Source organism: Anser anser (genome assembly GCF_964211835.1).
Source record: "Anser anser genome assembly, chromosome: 2".
NCBI classification, from domain to species: domain Eukaryota; kingdom Metazoa; phylum Chordata; class Aves; order Anseriformes; family Anatidae; genus Anser; species Anser anser.
This window is the reverse complement of record NC_139721.1, coordinates 79,529,961-79,551,537: the sequence shown is the minus strand read 5'-3', so window position 1 is coordinate 79,551,537 and position 21,577 is coordinate 79,529,961. Positions and strand designations below refer to the sequence as shown.

General features: G+C 39.9%; 1 protein-coding gene across 2 annotated transcripts in view; it reads left to right on the top strand.

Annotated features, from left to right (window-relative positions):
* GMDS (GDP-mannose 4,6-dehydratase) overlaps positions 1-21,577 on the top strand; it is a 409,651-nt gene that overhangs the window by 315,109 nt on the left and 72,965 nt on the right. For both annotated transcript variants that reach the window (XM_083824038.1, XM_083824037.1), the window contains one exon: positions 13,574-13,692. In XM_083824038.1, the coding sequence (XP_083680164.1) occupies positions 13,574-13,692 (119 nt within the window). The remainder of the gene's footprint in view (positions 1-13,573; positions 13,693-21,577) is intronic.

Sequence of the window (21,577 nt, the reverse complement as noted above, 5' to 3'; positions counted from 1 at the left end):
CGTGAACCGCATGAACTTTTGTGCCTTTTCTTCTTGCCTTCTCAGAAGAAGTATTTGTCCCAAAATATCTAAAACATGCTGTTATGCTGTATTGACTTATAAACAGCATTTAATAAAGTACAATTTCACTTTTTAAGTTCAGGTTTATATGAATAAGATGGTTTTCATTAATATTGCACTGTTAGGTGGTCTCAGTTTATGACTACTAGTACATTTAATAATACTTTGAAGTGTGAATTTCTGAGTCTCACCAACCCAGCTTTTCCAAAAGATCTGGCTCAGGCAACAAGTTTTCTCTGTACATTTTTATTTCATCTCCTGTTTCCCCAGAGTCAGCTATTATAACCTCAGCCTGAACAAAAAGTTTCTCATTCACTCCACATCCTGTTTGTATACAGAGCATCGAATCCTTGTTTCAGAGGTATTTGCTGTGGTATTTGCTACAAGTCTATCACTGGTGGAAGATGAGGTGGGATATTGCTGGGTGTTGAGCTACCTTTGTGTCTTACCCTGCCCTTGGGTTGCATTGGAAACATGCTATGGCAGAAGTGTATGCAGATGTCAGCGCTCACTCTCACTCTAAATCTTTTTTTTTTTTCTATGTCCTGAGGTAGCTTTTTTCCTTCCTCCTCTGAGGGAACCTAAACAAAACTTTGTGTACAGAAGTCTGAAAAAATGCAAGTTTGGAACTGGGTAGTGTTTGCTTTGCTAATAAATACTAAACCTATATGCGTATATGTATGAATTATAATTCTGTTGCATGCTAGAGTTCATGTTTCCTGATTAAAAAAACGCACATACAGACTGAAGTACATCAGTGTTTATCTTTTACCATTTACTTAGTGCCCTACGTAGTAACACATCAACAGGCAAAACAGCTACTAATCAAACCTTTTAGAGCCGCCAAACCCACTTTTTGTCTTTAGTATGAAACTAAGATTTGGTCAACTGAGGTCAAGTTGTGCACTTAACACAGCTTCCATTATAGTCGGTGAACTCTGTAACAGAGAGTAAAGTCAAAATATAAACAGAGAGCATTTCTGCAGCAGCTCTGGGCTGGGATTAACTTGGATCACCTAGTCTTCTGCTTTTAATGAAATTCTCTCCCTTGTATTTTCTTGTTTGGAAGAGAGTCCAAAGTTATCTCATGCTAATTTAGTTAGGCAGTGCCCTCCAGGGATGTCACAGGCCTCTGTGACCTCTCCAGAGAGACTCAGTAAAGGGATGAGGAGAATTAAACATTCCTGAGAAATTGCAAAGCAGCAGCCCCTAGAGATTTCGCATAGAAACTAGCTCCAGACTAGCTGCCAGAGACCCAAGTCACCTTTTCAGCACTTCCTTGACATGTCTCCACCAGTCCCATCTGGCTTGATTCAGGGGGTCAGCATGGGGACTGAGGAGAGGTGGCAGCTCGAAAGAGCAGGGTTCGAGGGAGGTCTGACTGTGGTGGTCCTGGGCTTTAGATGTGCCCATGGGACGTGCAGCTAGATGGTTTTATTTCCTTCTCTCCCCGTTTCTTCAAGTTCTTCTGTCTTTTTCTTTGTGCTGGAAAGAGGAGGAATGCTAAGTGATGAGGTTTAATAAGAAGTTTAGTAATTGTTTCACCGTTTGATGCAGCGGTTCATTTCGTATCTGGGTTTACAGCCACCACTTGAGCCTGATCCAGAAAATACTGTGATGTCAGAGAGCTCCTTACATTGCTATATACTGTGGGCCCCACTTTCCTTTCTTCTCCATCTACAGCCAGGCTGTAGAAATCCATGAAATGATCCTCATGCGAAGTCAGAATCAGACACAGTTGGCAGGATGAAGCTCATTTCTATGGGAAAAGATTCAAAGAGTTTATTTTCAGGATTCCCTCAATTTTTGTGCAAAAGGGAAAAAAAAGGGAAAAAAATTGCTGAAGGTTAGGCAAGAGAGAAAAAGACACCAATAAATCACTAACTTGCTTATTAGCATCTCAGTCTCCTGAGCAGTTACCTCACTTATCTCTTGCATCACAATGGAAATTTGCAGTATCTCAAGAAATGGCTATTTCATTGAGTTTTGGAATGTGTAATCTAACAATCATTTCCATGCTTTCTCATCCTTAGGTTTCCTTGCTCCTTTTTTTCACTTTTTAATTAGTCCAGAGCTAGTCAGTATTAAGAAAGGATGTTTGGATTCCAACATTTTGAAGGAAAAAATAATTTTATTTTTTTTTTCCTTAATATGAACTGTGGATGGCATCTAATTCTATAACAAATAATGCGTTTAATTGTAAATGCCTGTGTTACCCTTAACTTTCTTACAGCACTCTGGTCACATAAATATCATCACACTAACCTCACAGGCAGCAAGATTTGGGAGGTGAGATTAAATACTTTAGTCAGAGCCATAAGAACTAGTCATTGTCACTGCTGAGGTTAGGTTGTCACTAGAGATGGTGTCTTGCTCATCATTTGCTTTGTCCAAGCTGAAACTAACAGGCTGGACCCTTGCACTTAGAATATAGCTTGTGGTGCAGCTATTAAATACATATATATATTCAGAGTAGAAAATAGTGTTCATTTTCTGCCCCAGCCTGAAATATGTTTCATCAGTTGAGTAATAAATCTCTGAGAAGAGAGGAGGAAAAAAAAAAAAAAGAACGAAGGGAGACTTGCCCATGGAAACAGGCACATAACGGATGATAATGTCGTTGTGGTGATAAATCTGTTGCGTTCTGTAATGATTCATGCATGTGCCACTGTTATTTGCCCAAGAACAGACTTCTGGCCCTTGCCAAGTAATGCTTGTGGGAATGTTGTTTCTGGTGTCTGGCCTGCGGAGGTTATTCCAGCCTTAACGGCAGCATACCTAGCGAGGAGTCTCCTTCACATCCATTGAGGAGGGAGGGCCCTTACTCTGTCTGGATGCGATATGAGTGATGACTTCTGACGTGCCTCTAGCACAGATTTATTGCAAGCAAAAGCTGAAGTGGGATAATGCTACTGGGGTATTCTGTAATAATATGGTAAAACACTTGTCAGCACTTCATCTCAGGCAGTGAAAGTCAATTGTATATGCTACACAGAGACAGATAAAAAACATAAGTATACTTAAAACTTCATATGGTTTGCATTTTTAGTAACAGCTCTCCTGACTCTCATATAAGACAGGTTTTAATTTTGTTTTGGGTAAGTGGATGTGCTTACAGTCTCACACCCACAATTCCATGGCTTTAAATAGAATCGCTCCCAGGGTGCATGAAAGAACACATGCTGTTATGTGGAGGATTTATCCAGGATGCCAGGACTGTATTTATTGCTGGGAACAAACTGAATAAAATTTTCTATTCCATTTTGACACTGGCCCACGGAGAGCAGCCATATCTCCAGTTTTAACACAGACCCTTTCCGCTGCCTGACGTAGGATTCGGTGTGATTAACAGCCGCTGCAGAAGCAGCAATTACTGCTAATGGTGGAATTAAAATGACCAGAATAAGCCAAGGGAAGGTCAATGCGAAGTGCCCTGCAAATGTATTTTGAGCATGCTCGAACAAAAACTTCCTGTTGTCTTTCCACATCTGCGCTGCACAGCCAGACTTCTAAAATACATTCCTTGGTTTCTGGGATCATTTTACCGTTGACTTTTTCTAGCTGAAAATTCCCATGCCCCAGTTTGAGATGGCATCGACCATGAGCCAGTATCCAAGCCCCTGCACTGAGCAATCTGGTCCTCGTGAGAGCAGCGGTAACAGTACCATCGTGGCCAAAAATCTGCAAAGCGCCTTTCTCTGTCCTAGGGTTTGGGTTAAAACCACCAGACTCTTTGTATAAGCTGCTGAATCACATGGTGGCGGGCTTGGGTACTGTTGGCCTAAAATTGAACTTGTGACATGAGGTAAAAATAAAAAGAAGTCTCTCTGTATTGTATTACCATATCCCTGAGGCATCAAGGTTGTGCTTTTGACTCTGTATTCAACCAGGAGAATTTAGCATCAAATTCCAAAATGTTGTCACCTGAAATGTTCTGGTAAAGAAAAAGAAAAACTCCACGGAATCGGGAGTGAGATTACTTTAGCATCTTGACACTTTTTGAGGTTTATTTTGTGCTTTTCGTAGTTAATAAAATACTGCTGTGTGTATATTTTTACCACTGCCTCATGCTTAATGATGATTTAAATATGAAAAATTTCTACTTCCAACTCTGGTGGACTGAAAACTGGAGTAAAATCAGAAGGTAGAAAATTTCAGTGATGTGTTAAAGGCAGCACCCTCTTTATTTACATGGATTATTCAGACAATGACAACTAATTTTATAAGAACCCATTGAATAGCAAGCTTTTTCCTCAGCATGAGTAAATTAGCATTTAAAGGTAACCATTTTAGAGTATTATTCAGGAGCGTAACATCATTAGGATACTGGGCCTGAGGAGAAAATGCGTTACTGTTCAAAAGCATAAATGCGAGTTCTGGAAATTGGGAGGAAATGTAAATTATAAAATAGAAATAAGGTTATTAATTTCTTATTAACTTATTAACTTTTTCACTCTATCTCCCTTTATTTCTTTTTTTTTTTGCCCTTTTTTAAATCTCACTAGTCTTGCTTTGTTACTTATGCTGCCATAAAGACTTGTTCTTCTTCCCTCCCAATTATACCCTCAAATATGTGTAAACATTGTGAAGTACCAATTTATTACCTCTAAACCTATCTGGCCGTGCCCTGGCAGTTCCCTGTGGCTCTTAGCACTTCTCCACCATAATTCAAGTGGTTTCACCCACGCCAGGGCCCTGCTCTGATAGGCACCATGCAGATCCCTGCAGGCCTCCAAGCCTCTAGGGGAGAGGCCATCGAGCTGAAGAGGGAAGGAAATGGAGATTGGGAGAGAGAAAGTCATTGCCCGAATTGTGCTACAGGTCAACAGCATTTTCAAGTGTGTAGAGATCAGTAGCACTTAGATCCACAGATGGTGCTGCTCCTCTGACCTCCACCAAAGGAAGCACGTCAGCTTATGCCTAGCTGTAAGTGTCTGAGCAATCCAGGAAAGCAACAGGACACAAACAGGTGTCACAAGCATGACCTGAGGGTCTTTTTATAGTCCAATGTTGCCCTGTAAACATTCTGTGATCAATATCTACACTGTGATCATTATTTTGGGGCTGATCATTTTGCTACAGTAAACATGCTGGTGCTTGACTTGAAAGCCTAGTCTGTTTTCTTGTGGTTGGATCGTGGCCCCAACCGGTCCTCCTTGGCACGGATCCCTAAGACTTCTCTACCCTCACCGCAACCTGGGTACAACCCTTTACTTTAGTGGTGAGTAATCCTGTCAAATGGGAGTCTGCTCCTTTGTGAAGAGGCATTTTGTCTTTCATTCAGATAAAAATAGCAGGGAAAATTAATTCTGGAAGGAAAAAAGGGAGGGGGAACTGGGTCAAATATCTTTGAGAATTGTCTGCTAGGTGGAGCCTGGGAAACGTGTACTTGTTCTATGGTTTTGTCTAGGTAATGCAAACTTGAGTGCTTAAAACTCACACATACTTTCTATAATTTAAACTCATCTAATTTTTCTCTCTTCTACTTTGAATTTCTTTCTTTTTTTATTACACAGAATTTAAAGCACCCCTTTGTTAGCAATTGTGACAATATCCTCCCAAAGTAAAACGAAAGAAACAGAGCATATATGCATCCTTTCTGTATCTTTTCATTTAAATTACTTTGTGTCATGCATGTCACTTTTAATTTAACCATTTGAAGAATAAACAAACCATTGTGGACCTAAAAAATCTGTTCAAAATTTTTTGGCAGGAAAAGAAGACTATATTAATTTTCATTGTTGGTGAGGTTTCCCAACAAGCAGCTTTACTGTTTCTTTTTGCCTCCAGCTAGCAACTAAAGTTCGGCTATAAAAATGTATACAAATGCTCCCATGTATTGAAAGAACAATATTTTGACACTGAGTGACACAAGAAAAAAAAAAGGCAGTAATTTAGTTTTTGATAACACAGTAAGAACTTTTTGTTCAACTGTTCACCTGAGGTGCCTATGAGAAACATCGTGTTGTGCTAACAGGGAAGGGAGACCTTTAAAGTTTATCTGGATTATAATTCTTGTGGTCTTTATTAATAAAACTGCCTACTAAAGTTTCATGAGTCCTTACTGGGATCTGTAAAACAATTGGGCTATCTGCTTACAAGAGAAAAGTTAGACAGTATTTCCTAGTATTTCCTACAGATGTGAGGGCTTTTGTTTCAGAAGACATTGATATTGTTTTCATTCAAGATGCTCCACAAAGATTATCAGGTGTTTTATTATCTTAGTAACTTTATAATTGTTAGATTATTATCTTTAAATATATCAACCATACCCTTTTAACTTGAAAGAAAAAAAAGTCATGGAATGGAGCGCAGTTCAACTCTGAACAAGTTCATCTCTAAAGCCAAACCATATGATTTGACTAAATCAGCAAGCATGCTTCAGATGGCTTCTGGGGCAATTTATCAATTGCAACTTTGAAAGTCTGTGAGAAAGTTTATAAAACGAGTTGCAACGTATTATCTCTGTGACTGTAGCCTAGGAGACTTCTAATGTGTATATCAGTAAAAGAGACTTTTGTTGTTTGTTTACTGTCTTGGGATTATTAAAGTAAATTTCTCATTGTTTTTTATCAATTGAGGTGTTTTTGCTCTCAGAGGAAAATGGGTTCATCTTGAGTCTGTTCTCATTTTATACCTTTTAGTCAGTGATGTAACTGTCTATGGTTTGCAAACATCTCTTTTCTGAATGGAAGCAGCTGCCATGTCATAAGCACTCAATGTCTCCTCCTCGTGAGTAGAAAGGACAACACTGAAGGAAAGCTTTGTACACAGACATTGGAGTCCTTATGTTCAGCATTACACTGTTAAGGAAGAAGCATATCAAAATGTATTTAACCTGATGAGATCTGATAGATACTTAAATGGTGTTCAGAGGGGCTTTTTCATGAATGGAGGTTCCCTGAGCCACAGATCTTGCACTGATGCTGTGATTATTGGCGATCTGAGAAAATAGAATGATTACTCTTCAGGAAAAGGAAGAGGCATGCATCCCACGCCTCTTCGTCAGTATTTCTCCTGCTGTGGGTTTTTGGAGAGTGCTGAGATTATGAAAAGCATCACCCTTGTTGCAATGATGGGCATCGACCTTTCTTCTTTCAAATGCAAACTGTTAACAGTGTAGTAAGTTTCTTATTGGGTGTGCACCTTTATATTTTGATTAACTGAATGAAAAGGGTTGTATTTCAGGAAAAGGAGCATAGGAATACATTGATTATGCATGCTCCCATCTTCCTGCTGTCACTGGCTTCTTGGGAGTATCAGCATGCCTGGCAGCACATCCCTGTGGTTTTCTTTGGCAGGAGTCTCCCTGCCGTGCTTGCCTTATAACATCGTCAGAAACAAGTACTAAAGCAATAGTCATTACTTAGACTGAACTCCCATTGTGGTAGGGAGCATGGGATCATGCCCAACGGGATCCCATGCCCATGGGATCATAGTGGCTTTCAGGCAGAAGCTTTTCACTTTACTCTGATCAGAAGACTTTTTTTTGCTGCTGCACTTGAGCTTCGTTAGTGTTTTTCAGCCATGCGTGCCATTCCACTATTGTGTACCAAATATGTGTAAGGATATTCTTTTCAGTCTGTTGTGTACTATGTGTACGTATCACCGTCTCTTTATATAATCTCCTTATATAACACACTCTCATGCCTACCGGGTACACCCAGTACACACCTATGCTTTTAACAGTTGCAGAAGTCAATCAGATACGGGTGACTCAGCCAGTGTAGCACCACTTCTTCCTTCCCTGCCCCTCCAAAAGTAAATAAATAGATAAACTGGAAGTCAGCTAGGGTTCAGAGACCTGAGTCGATGTCCCCAGTCTCACTTTTCTAAGGCGCAGTCCTCAATAGTGGCCATTTTTGTAGCAGCGTGAGAAACCACAACCAGTCAGCTGGATTGTGTCAGGAGGAGCCAGGCAATGGCATCTGGAACTGCTTCGCATCCAGGCAGGCAGGAAGCGTGTGGGCACGACATCTCCCCATGTCGCACAGCGCGGAAGATGCCGAGCAGCTCCGTTCCATGCCAGTGCAACTGAGCTGGGACAATGCAGTGAGGGAGGTGATAAAATAGCCTTGTCTTTTGTGGCGCAAAGGGAGTAGTCCCTCATGATGCATGCAGGAACAGCAGTCATGCCAGGCCTTTGTGCTCGCCATATGGGGAGAAGGTTCTCCTTGCTGCCACGTCCATGTAAAGTCTCATCATGCTTTGGCCCAAACTGCTCAATTCTCCTTCTCAGTGGTGACCCCAGCAGGATAGCTAGGTTTGGGATCACTAGAGAGTACCGTGTCCAACCCACTGAATTCCTCTGCCCACTTCTAGACAATAGAGTATGGAATACTGTAAAGAGAGAATTTCTATAAATGGTGATAATGTACTCTTGGGTCTCTCTGGGTGGTAATGTTTTCTGACTTAGTCAGAAATTGCTCCCTAATTGTTGACAGCCTTGAGGTAACCCATGCCCTCTGCAAGTGATAAGTAAGTAGAGCTAGACATTCACCAGTCGCTGCTCCTTTGTCTCTGCAACACACGGACAATGCACCCAGCATCAGGCTGCAACTATCTGTTCTGTCTCCTAAAGTAAACGTTACTGATTTGGTTTAATTTTGTGTGTGTGTTTGTGTCAAATACAAGGAAGTCTCTCTGCATAATACTTAGAAGTACGTATGAAACATTTTTTTGACATTATAGGACTTGGAAAAAATGCTCAGTAGCAGTGTGAGGCAATAGTAATAGTACCAACAAGAATATTTTCCATTTATCACATAGTGAGTCTCCAAATGTGTATCACATTCAGTCATATCTGTTTTGGGTCTGGCATCAGATGAGACATAAGAAAAAGCTTTACTCATTCTCTTGAAAAATCAACTTTTATTTCTAGAGCAGAAATCATTGGTTGTACTTTAAAACCTCAGAAAGTTGGATTTGTATTTGTTTTTTCTCTTAAATACAGATATCTGATTACTGATCCCATTTTAACAATATACAGTATTAGAGTGGACAGTGAAAGAAAAGTATCAAATAGAGTTAAACATAACCTCAGCTATCAAGTCTTTGTTATCCATGGATGACAGCCCAGTTAATAAATGTTTTCTCACTGCGATGCTGGACTGGAAGTTAATGGTGAAACGCAGCTTCAACATACTCCAGATGCTCGAGACAAGCAGACACATCGCAACCATAATGGCAGTGGCATGCACAGAATGTATCTATAGGGGGGCTGTATTAGTCCATATTGGGTTTTCCCCTTTTCTAGCCCAGGTGCAAATGCTGTGTAAGCTAAGAAATTTGGACAGGGAAAAGACTGGTTCATGTTTGGATTGAAAATGGTGCTTAATGCTGGCAGGGGTTTATATACAGAAGAGGGAAAGATGAAAGAGGAAAGATTTTGGCAGAAGCTGTAGTTCAGGCATGCAGAATAGATATCCTAGTCCACATAATCATAAAAGTGTGTCCGCTTGCTAGACTTGCTACGTATCTCTCTCCAGTTGGGTTTCTGTCTTTAAATGTAAATGACATAGTATTGCCTTTAGACTTTGTGAGTCACTAGACCAGAGCCAAAAAGAGTTCAAATATGAAAAATATGTTTCGTTACATTTGCCATTAAAGGAGCAGTGTTATTTTAAGAGAGATGAAGACTGAATTGTTTCCATAGTACTTTTCTCCTCCTTTTCAGCATTTGCTCGCATTTTGTTAACGGGATCGAGCTAAAAATTAGGGAGAGGGTGGCAGGAGTAATTTCTTGACTTGCTGTCAGCCCATCCACAACAGCCTTTACAGAGAAGGATAGGAAAATCCATGATTCTCCGTTGCTGCACCGCAAAAATTCCTAAAATATATACAACCTGGTGACGGTTAAAAGGTAGCCGAGCCAAAGCTGGGCAATGTTTTTATCCCAGTTCAGCCATGTCATGGGTCATGTGGTTCAGCATGTGAACAGGAAGGTGAGAATGGGTGAACTTTTGCCTCAGTCGTGCAGTCCATCAGAGAATAAATGGACCAAATCACTCCACAGCTGTATAAGGAGGTGAACGGCTGAATACCTCTCACACAGAGGCCTTTGTGTTCTGGACATGATCTAGCATTATGATGGGACGCACTAGGCTGGGGCTTTGTAGCAATTACTAACCCATTATCACGCTAGAACATGAGATCATTTATCTTCTAATTCAGAGTGTCACCTGTTCTTCATTTACCAGTCAATAACCATTAATTACTTTCAGTGGAAATTTAAACAAAGCTTTTCCCCTCTGTTAAAACCAGTAAGCCATTCAGTAATGACAAATAAACCTGGAGCTGTATCTCCCCCTTTCCTCTCGTTCTCAGCCTGAAGACTGGTACAATATGAACTCTTGGAGGAAATGCCTAGGAATTGATAGGTCAAGGGCCTTTATTAGTCTGATGTGGGGGAAGCACATTCCTGGCACTTACTGTAGGGAAAGCGTGTAGCTACCGCGTGCACAGATTTCACATTGGTTCCACAGGCTCTACCTGTGGAAATGAAGATCCAAAAGTGGAGTGTGGTCAAAAATTTTCTATCCTCTGGCTTGCCTTTGCATTCTTTTACGGGCTGTTCATGCAGACCCATTCAAAGCGAGAGCGTTTGGTCACCTTCCTCAAAGCAAAACACAACTATCGCTTACTTTGTTTGTAATTTTAAGCATGTTGATTTTGTTCATACCTGATTTGATTGAGATAATTGTAAGTTCCAACAATCGTGAATGCCAGAAAAAATAAAAGAACCAGCAGCGATAGATTCTCAAGTAATCATTAATCTAAACATTCTTTCCTGGTAGGAGTTGAGGCAAAAATTGCTTTTAGCAACTGTATCTGCACTGTTTGGCTGTTGCTAAGTTGGTCCTCTAGAGATTTACTGTAGTTAAAGTTGTATTTCTAGAACAGCGATTGCTTGCTGTTTGAAATGGTAGACAAGAGTCGGTACATCCAAACGTGTAAAACCTGGTGGGGCAATTGTTAGAGGCTGGGGTTTTGTTAGTATTTTGTAGCTGTTGTCTTCAATGTAATACATGTTTTAAAGTAAAGAAGGACGAAGTTCTGACACTTTTATATCAATAGACAAAATCAATGTAGAAATATTTGAAATACTCACTGGCTTGTAGAAAGTCTCAGCGTAAGAGCCTGCACTAAGATTGTGTCAATGAGTCCCAATATTGAGGTGTTTAAAAGTGGAAGGATGGCAAAAAAATATCATAAGTCTGATCCTGATTTTACTTAGGCATATTAATACTACTTTACAGAAGTGCGTAGTGAATAGCAGATCCTTGTGCTAATATAGCATACAAGGTCAACCTACGTAGCATTTGAGGCAGGGGGAATTTTTGCCAATAAATGAGGTTTGGTTGTTACATCTCTGCCAGCTGTGCTGCATGCAATTCCAACAAAAACGGGAGCAGACCTCGGATTCATTATGTACAGCAAATATCCTCTAAAGTCAGGAGGAGAACCACTATAATTGTTGACTGACTAACTGACTGGTTGTCTAATCCTGGAAACCCTTTTTCACTCAAAAAGTGCCTTTGCATGCGAGGAGGCTTGTTGTTTTCAGGGCTGCTTAATGTAAAATGGTCTGTGAAATAAGGGATTAGGCTAGGAGAACCAGAACTATCAATTACTTATTTAAAATTTTACCTTCCCGTGAGGTTGTTACCACTGAGAATCCTGCAAGTTTGTCCAGTCATGAAGAAACAGGCTTCGGCAATTTACCGCGACCTCTCAAATCAGCAGGGAAATGCCAGCATTCCAAGAAAGCTAATACAAGAGATACGAGTTAAGACATCTCCTCCCCACAAGAGAGTTTCATCAGCCAGTTGGATATTTCTGCGTCATTGGCTAGGATGTTCAACCCTGGAAAGGAAAAATAAAGTTGCTGCCATTGTCCTGCCCAGCAGGTCGTATCCCTAAAGCACAATTAATGTCAAGGACTTACACAGCAGTTGCCTAAAACCCAGCTTGCCATGCACGTTCAAGAAGCAAAAAGGTTCAAAAGGAACATGTTAATAAAATCTTGTCAAAACTTTGGAAGATGCATAAAATAATAACCGGGAAGAAAAATGACTTGCAAATAGAACCATTTAAGCAGAATGCATTGCCTTGCTATGCTGGACACTGATTTATTAAGAAGGGGGGGGGGGGGGGGATTGAGTATTTCAGGTGGTATGTACCAAGAGAAACTGAGCTGTCCCAAAGCTTTTATTAATCTGATTTGCAGAGTATCCACTACCATCAAGGGACCTACTAAAGTTGTTTTCTTTAAGGCTGATGTGAAAAGGTCAATGCAAATAGTGCTGTGGATTACACTGTGAGAAGATGACAGTCCTTTTTACCATATGGAGAGAAAGTTGAATTATTTTGTTTTCCTTTTCTGGTTATTTATTAAATGAGGATCATACTGTACAGGTATTCCCTTTTCCTTTCTAAAGGAAATGAAGTGTTTACATCATTTTGATTGATCTAAAGTAATAATTATTCTGTCCACCTATAGCTCCTAGGCAGTATTCTAGTGGCTAGAGCAGTGTCTTAGGCATCAGAAAACTGAAATGTACCTGCCATGATACCTCAGACAAGTCACATGTGTCTTTGTGCACCTCTCTTTCCATCTGCTTTCCTGCTTTCTTGTTGATTTAGCTGGTCACCTAAATAATGGTGCTCATCTGTCACTGTGTTTGTGGGAAGGGACTCTGAAAGATACTGCTGTGGGAAGTAAGTGTGCCCCCCTGAAATGCGAAAATGTTGGTAGTCCCATGAAGTTGTGCTTCAAAACCTGTTGTGATCTTTGTCACTGCTGCCCAAATGGTTCTCTGAAAGAGAAATGTTAATGGTTGTTTCACTTTTCTATCAGTATTTTCTGTGTTCTTGTGTCAAAAGAAAAGGTTTCTGCTGCAGTGCTGTAATACATAATATTCAGTGCATATTCAACAGGAAAAACAGATTAATTTGGTCAAATACACTGTTAACTATTCTTAGTTACTTTTTAAATTACATATTCATAATTAAAATCCCTATTTAGCCAAAACAAACATGACAGAAGAAAAAAACAAAAAGACCTATATTTTCATGATTTAGTGTTTGCCATCATTGAATGACAAACAGACAATAGTGCTCTGGATGGAAACCTTACAAAATATCGTTCTCTTCCCCATATCTATGTCAATTCATGCAGTGTTTTAAGTAAGTGAATCCATGCTTTTGAGCGCTAAACCAAGTCTCAGTGTTCAAAAGTAAACATATTGAAGTCTCCCCTGCAGAAATCCCTGCTGTGAAACAAATTGAATATCAAATACAGCATTGTTTTCCATAATAAGCAATAATTGAACTCTTGTCAAAGTTGCACTGAACTGGTTAATAGCCACCATGTTAGGAAAGTGCTAACTTCCCTAGCTAGGGGTGTGTGTGTATGTGTTATCTCCAAATCTAAAATGCAGCAATATAATATCATGTACCAGAGAGGCCACTTACATATGCACTGAATCTGACTTTGTTTGTCTTCCCGCAGGCCATGTGGCTGATGCTGCAAACGGATGAGCCAGAGGACTTTGTCATAGCCACTGGGGAGGTCCACAGCGTCCGTGAATTTGTGGAGAAGTCATTTAAGCACATTGGGAAAACCATTGTGTAAGTATGAACATGAGGCAGTAGCCACAGCTTGAACACTTCTAGCCTTTTGCGTTTGCTGTGTCACGAAACATTATTTCTCTATACTCCTCTATTTTTTTGCCCTTACTTCCTGCTCTGTAGCATGAGAGTTTTAGGACATAAACGATTGCCACGGTGGATATGTCCAGTGTTGACCATAAGGGAAAGTTGTAGGAGGGTACATCTTCATTTCTGATTCCAAATCTTCATTTGCTGTTCTCCCATTCGTTCCCCTTATTGGGGGCAGATGCCTGTTCAAAGATGTTAGTAACAGGGTGCTTTTCATTACCCTGCTGCAAATGGAGTTTTCTACCCAGTTCTCCATTTTGTGCCCCCAGATCCCAGATATGCCTGCAGTTCTGTTCCCATCCTCTGCAGTCTCAAGAAATGACACCTGCCAACCCTGTTCTTTCCACATGACAGCCCATCAGCCATTCCACAAGGATTATATAGCAACTCACTCTGCATTCCTGCTAGCTCTTCTCCTACCAAGCCATAAAAATGTTGAGCAGTGGGTGCAGAATGTTTACAATGCATATTCCACATAGTTTGATTGAAAATACAGAATTCCTTCTCAAGGCCATATAATAAAACCAGGATGGCTTAGTGAGCGCTTTCCGTAATTTATATTTTTATTGTTTATTATTTTTTCAATTTCCCTCCTTCTGTATCTTCTCTGGGCCCCATGCATCAACATACCGATCTCAGCTGGAAAAGGGAGAGGAAAGCCACAGGCTCTTCCATGACGCTAGCGCCAGGGCTGTTCCTCAGGCCATCAAAGTCACTAGTGCAGCTGGTGAACTTTTGACAGGGCCAATAAGTTTTACTTGGGAACAAAAACTTAACAAATTCAATAAATATGCAGAAGTGCACAGATATATACAATATTATTTGAACAGCCAGTGGGTGGCTGGGGAGGTAATAACATTTTCTCCTCAATGAGTTTTTAGTCTGGTTTCAATTTTTGGCATCAACTTCCAGAAAAAAAAATGATAGAGGGAGAGAGAGACTATATAAATAGAATTTCTAGCCCAAATGTTCAATTTTGGGAATAAGTTTCTCTCCATATTTTTAACATCTCTTCACTGTGAGATGTCCCTTTATGATCACTCATTGTCCCATATGCCTTAACAGTAGTGAGGTAGGACAGGGCAAAAGGGAGGGAGCAGGAGCTCTTCCCCTTTTTCTGTATTTTTGCTTCTTATGTTTATAAGCTAATTCTTCCTAATAAGCATTGAAATTGATATGCTGTGGATGCACTTGTTCCATATAAATAAGAATTCTTGTGATATCAAGAACTTTTTTGCCTGTCCAGTGTTGTTTGCAAAAGGAAGAACGAGTATTTGTTGGTGGTAGTTTGTGGTGTGGTTTTTTTTTCTTTGATTACATAAAATTAGAAACCAAGATGTATAGGTCAGTGCCTAGCTGAATGCCTTTTTTTGCAGATGTTCTCGTCACTGCAGTTTCTTTTGACACCAATACATTTAACTGTTAGCTTAAAATTAAGCTCCCTGCTCTGGTATTTGCCAAAGAAATCTCAGTGTGTCCCAAGGCTTACAAATCAGCATGTATTTTTCAGAAAGTAAATTAAACTCTTGAGAAAACCAAAATAAAAGAACAACAATTACTCAAATACAAGTGGAAGTACTTATGAATAGCTTTGGTTATAGATAGGATCCTAAATGCTTATTTTAGATTTAGTTGGTCCAAATACACAATTTTTTTTGTCTCTTTTTAAATTTTTTTTACTCATATATGTTTTCATGTGGTGGACTGTGTATCATTCATGGTGGCGATTAGTGCATTCAGTGTTTGTACTGAATCAATCACTCAAGTTTCACTTTTGGGGAAACTTTACAGTATTACTCCCGCTGATGAGGTAGGGCAGGTATTCTCTGTGTGCAAAGGCATATTCACGTTTTTTTTAATTAAAAAAAGTAATTTTCAAAAATTGTGTAAGAATTCGCATGACATCTAGTGACATGGATTTTTAGGAGCCTGAGTCTCCAAACCGCTTTAGAAACAGGGCTTAGGCTGGTAATCATCACGGTTCTTTTGAAATTTTTCTTCACTGTGAATATGTTATTAACTTCTTAAGCCATTTATGGGTGTTGTGTAAATAGCTGTACGTATTTGTACAGCTGAGGTGACACTTTAGGCTGTTTATTTCCCCTGCTCCGTGGATGGGGGTAGTGTCACAACTGACCTACTACCATCCTATAGCCATCAGTCATCTTTCAAATTGCGTTAGATGTAGAACATTTTTAAGGATTTGGAAAGTTTTGTTAAGAACCTCCATAATTTTTGTAGATGTCAGCCTAGCCCATGCTTTACACACTCTCCTTACCCTCACTGTCGTCTTGGCTGGGCAGCTGGTAACCTTTCACATTCCTTGAAATCCCCAAGGGCTTTCTACTCCCACCTCCTCCCGTTTGGATATATCTTCTTCAGGGAGTAGCCTGGCAGCAAAATCCTCCCCTTTAGTGTTGTGGGACCCCACTGGGGAGTCCCATTGATCTGTTTCTTTACAATTTATGACGAGGCACCTAAGGACATTGCACCAGAGTTGCTAAATGAGTTCATGCAAGAATGGCTGCTTTCCTTCTATCTCCCATCCTGAAAGTTTGGATGTGTTGTTTTGGGGTTGTTACTTTTTTTTGCAGGCATTAAGAACTTTTGTAATCCCAAAAATTTATCTGGGAAATTTCCAGCAGTTTTTTCCACTTTTGTAAGTGATGGCACAGCTTCCCAGTATGGCAATACAATACACCTTTCAAAATCAACAGAATGATGGAGAAAATGCCCAGAAAAGATGTAAGGGCAAGCAGCAATTGACAGAGCTCATAACACAACTGCAAACACTGGGAACGTGTGCAGGGACTTACCAACCCTACTTTGTGCTTTAGCAGGAAATGTTGCAAATATAACAGCATCTTAGCTGTCACATCTTGATATTGCAGTAGAAAATGGGAAGAAAAGCAATCCTGATTGCCCCACCGACCAAGTAAAAATATATTTTTTTAAGTTTTTTTTTTCTTTTTTCTTCCAAACAATTCACATTAACTTCTTCAGCTGAACTTCCAGGGCAGCCTAAAAAGTCTTTCCAAAAAGATAACATAATACTCTGTCAAAGCCAGTCATTAGCACATGTCAGGACTATATCTTCTTGCCAAAATGAAAGACAGAGAAACTTTACTACATTTTTGTAAGTAATGAAATGTACAGCTGCAATAAGACTGACTGATTCCCCTCTGAAATTGACTGTGAAGTGTACACAGAGGTTTCTGTACACTGTACGTTTTTCCCTCTAACACTTCTTTTTCGAGGGAGAAATTTGAAATTATATTTATATAATCCTCTGAATCATTCAAATCCAGCCCTTTGTACTAACAGGAAAGCCTCAGAGCTACAAATATCTTCCCCCTGTAAGGATTACACTTTTTTTTTTCTTTTACTTTCCCTGCTACTTATTACTAATTAAGTAGTACTTGGGGGAAACACTTCCCGCCTATAATTTGAACTACAGCAGGGTAAACGAAACAGGCAAACGCTTGTCTTGACTAATTTTCTGTCATTAATCTTATTAAATTAGAACAGGATTGCGAAGATAGCCCGAAACCACTACAGCACTCAGAGTTCTTTGCAGAGTGCTACAAAGACTGCTGTCTGCAATGTCAAAAAAAAAAAAAAAAAAAGTTCTAGCACTGGAAAGATTTATTGTGTTTTTTATTAAAATAAAAATACATGCACATTTGTTACAGAAATATTCATTGCTTCCAGGATCAGAATTAATTTGGGAAAAATGAATATTTTACTCCAGTCATTTGGCTGTACACTCAAATTTTATCTTAACTAGCATGCCAGTTGGTCTTCTAAAAAAAAGATCACCCCAAAAAGGAGAAGTTTGCAGATAAGCTGTAAGGTCTAATGGGGTGAAATATTAGCAGAACTAAAGCAGTAGCCTCTTCAGTGACAGTGAAGGTTGAACTGACAGAAAATAAGTTTTTGTTTCTTTTTTTCTTTCTACCTTAAAATGGAAGTCAGGGTCACAGAAACACGTGAGATTTGAAGGACTTTTGTAAGTAATCATCATCATCAAAAAGTCATCATCTAAACAGCTGCTGCACTCAGGTCTGGCTTTTGCCCACCAAACATTGCTGTCTGGCGGTGCTGTGCGTTGTATTTAACAGCTCAGGAAAATCAGAAGCATTCAAATGAGGAGGAAGGGAAGAGAATCTTATAAGTAAATTAGAGATATTTGGACGAGTGACTGGGGAAAGCAGCCCAGCCAGGCCAGTGAAGAATGCACAAGGCAAAGCCCTCACTTGAGACTGGACCCTTTTTTTCGCTCCTCTCATTGTTAACTCTCTGTTTTCAGGAGGCATTTAACCCAATTCAGCCAGAGAATTAACTCTTAGTATCTGAGAAGACACTTTTACTTTCTTATTGATTTAAGCTTTTATCTTTGTCAGATCTAATAACTGTTTCAGAACTCAAGTTTGAAGACTAACAATTTTATATCTGATTTTGTACATTGTGAGGTACGAGAATTTCTCCTGTATGAAGGCAGGGTGAAAATTAAGCGCGATGTTTCATATTCCATATTTTTTCCCCCAAATGGGATGAAATTAATTCTCACAAATGCGGTTTGGAAAAATATCTGATTTCAGGTCAGCTGTAATGTTTTGTTTCTGTTCAAAAGTCCTATTAAAGAAAGAATAATGTTAAAATATTTTTAATGCCATTCCGAAGGGAAAAACATTCTGAAAATTTCAAAGCTTCATTTCTCGATCTTATTAATATATTTTTCTTGCAAACTGACAGTAATGTAACTTACTTGAAACTAAATCTTTTCTTTCCAAAACCTTTTGATTTTCACAGAAGCATTAATTACTTGGAGAAAAAAAATCTTGTGAACAAAAACCTTGTTAAAATGAAGCGTTATCGCCAACTTTCACATTTTCCAGCAAAGGGGGAAGAACTTTAAAAGATTTCCAACACACTGAAAAAAAAAAAAAAAGAAACCAAAAAATAGGCCACGTAGCAAGTATTCTTTCCCAAAGATTCAGAACGTGGGGATTCACAATTTAGGTTTTTGAAACTTGAGCTTGGCAATGCTGGGAATTTAATACCAATGTTTTAACTGTGTTTCTTGAGCGAACAACCACTGAGGACCAGAATCATGAGAGCATTAGAGCAAATGTTTAAGTACGTCCCTGTATGGTAGCATACTTGTTCTTAGATCTAAGCACGAGATAGCAGTTAAGCAATCCCTGTGCCCTTCAATGCTTTGTCGCATCAGAACTTGAGTTGGTAGCAAAGGAACTTCCAGAGAGTCATATTGAAAATTTCTCTACAAGAGATTATTTGTAAGGGACATCAGCGGTCTGTTGTATGGTGTCAGTTTTGCTGTTTATAAAGCAACAGGACAGATGAACTGCTCTGTAATCATGTATATTGGCCATCAGGTCACAAATATGCAAAGCCCACACAAATAGTATCGACATTAGCTATGGAGAATGAGCAAAACTTTCCTAAGAAGTCATTTTTAAGCAATTTATTGTTTGGTTTCAAATATAAAAATATTTTATATTGGCATATATTTGATTTTTAAGGTGTGATAGTTGTGGTTTTTTGTTCTTTTTTTTTTTTTCCCATATAGAGGCTGGGAGTCTTTAGCTGCTAATGATTCTGAATACTTTGTAAAATGCTCTTAGTTGTGCCTCTCTGTAAAGATTAAGTGAGAGGATGAGATGCACACGTGAGTTGCATATCTGTGCTTTTTGAAAGGTTTCATTTGCAGTTGATTTCGTGGCCACCTCAAAAATGCACACACTTTGCCTTGTTTGCTATTCAGTCCCAGCCATTTGGACCTTTTGGTCCTTTGCAGTGCTATTCCTGCCACCCGCTGATTAACCTGGCTCCCCCAGGTCACTCCCTGCCCTCCTCATATCCCACCGAGTGCCCCAGCTCTTCGTCCTCAGAAAGTCCTCTGTACCTGTTGATGTTTTCATAGCTTGAAGCTTGCTGTCTTACGGGATAGTTGTAGGAAATGGAAAATAATTGACATCTCCAGAGTCAAAGAGGAAAAGGAGCATTCATTACAGCTGGTAATAAGTATTAAAACAGTAGTGATTTGCAGATATGAAATTAGCTTTGAATTAAATGCATTTCATTCCTCTAGAGAGTTCTTGAGGTGAAGAACCTTTTACACAAGTGAACTTGTGCGTGTATTTGAAATATGAATTTCTTAGATCTATGGAAACTTCTGAGGCCGGTAATAGTAGTGGTATCTACTGGAGCTGGCACTGCTTTTTGTCCTAAGCAATCCCAGAGTACCCGTCTCCAACAGTGAGGTGCTCACTGTGGCAGCGTGGATGCAGAAGGCATCAAGCTCCCTTGGCAGTAGCAGGGAGCATGGTCTCACGCATCCTCCTCTAGGTACAGAGCAGTCTGGCATGTGGCCAATGTAGAGGCCCATTGCCTGCAGGCTCCAGGACGAGCCTTTGGTCAAAAGCCTACACTACGCCATCCTCCTTGAATTTAGCCCAGCCCCAATTAGCCAAACTTTCTTTAGCCAGGGTCCCATTGCATTTTCCCCAAGGTATACAAGGCTGTTTTCTTGCCCACTTGGGCCGTAGGAAGCAGAAAACCCAGAAGTCCTTGTGGCTGGAGATATCTAAAACCACAACAACGTGAGGATTCCCCATGCCTCTTTGACCACGCTCATGCTTCAGGATAGTCTGGCCTTACATTCTCCAGTAAACAATTCTGACTGCAGTTTGACTACAAATTAAGGGGTTTGTTGGTGTTTTTGGTGGGATTTTTTCCCCTTCTTTGTTGTTAAAAGAAGAGGGGAGAGGGAGTTGGTTAGCTAATTGGATGCCTTGCTCCTGGTGTCGGGTTGGCCCCAGCACAATCCCTTTTATCGGCACTATGGTGTCCCCAGCTGAGAGCGCGGAGGTGCCAGGAATAATTAAAAGTGCTGCTATCAAGTTCTGCTTTGTTCACAATGAGAATTACTTTTTTCCTTGTGAACTTTTCACATTGCCGGGCTGAACAGAACGGGTGGAGCTTTCTTCTTAAGTTATTTCTATTGTTATATAACTTCGATAGTGACATTAAGTGAGTCTTTACTGGCTGGGTCGAGCCTTCTGGAGACTGTTGGGTGTTAAATGGGGTTCTCTGTTCAGTGACCTCCAACAACAACTGCCGTCTCCTGATCTAAGCACTTCCTGTTGTTTTACTGGTGATGGTTAGTTTTCTATTAAGCTCATTTGAGTCCTGCACATTTTTACCCTCTGCCCTTTAAAGGGAGGGACTAATGTTAGTTTTGGCTTCTGAATGGAAACTTTACAGTGCAAGTTTCAAACAGAGCAACTGTGAAAGAGAAAGGAAGAAAATTTAAGTTATAAATCATCTTTAGCATCATGTCATGACTATCTACAGCTGACTTCACCATGGCTATTATCTGTTGGAAATTATTTCAAAGTAAAGTGTTCCCAGTATCAAGCATCCTACAGGCTTTGCTAGTCATCCAAAAGTCATGAGTTTTGCTTAAAAAAAAAATGGGATTTAAAAACTAGTAATAATACATATTTGGTATTTCCTTCTGCTTTTTGGTGTTTTAACCTTCATGGGTACACAGAGGTCACATTTTCAAATTTTCCTCCATAGCCCTTGGGGCTAGAAACCCAAAAATGAAGGCTGAAATTGTCAAAGAATTAAATTCTTCTACGAGCCTGGGGGGGAGGGCAGGGGAGCAAAGAAAAATCAAATCTGTGGCAAAATCCCAAGAACTGGCAGTACAATTAGTAAGTGGGAGGCAAGGGGCAGTTTTCTGTCATTGCTGATGACTGAGGCG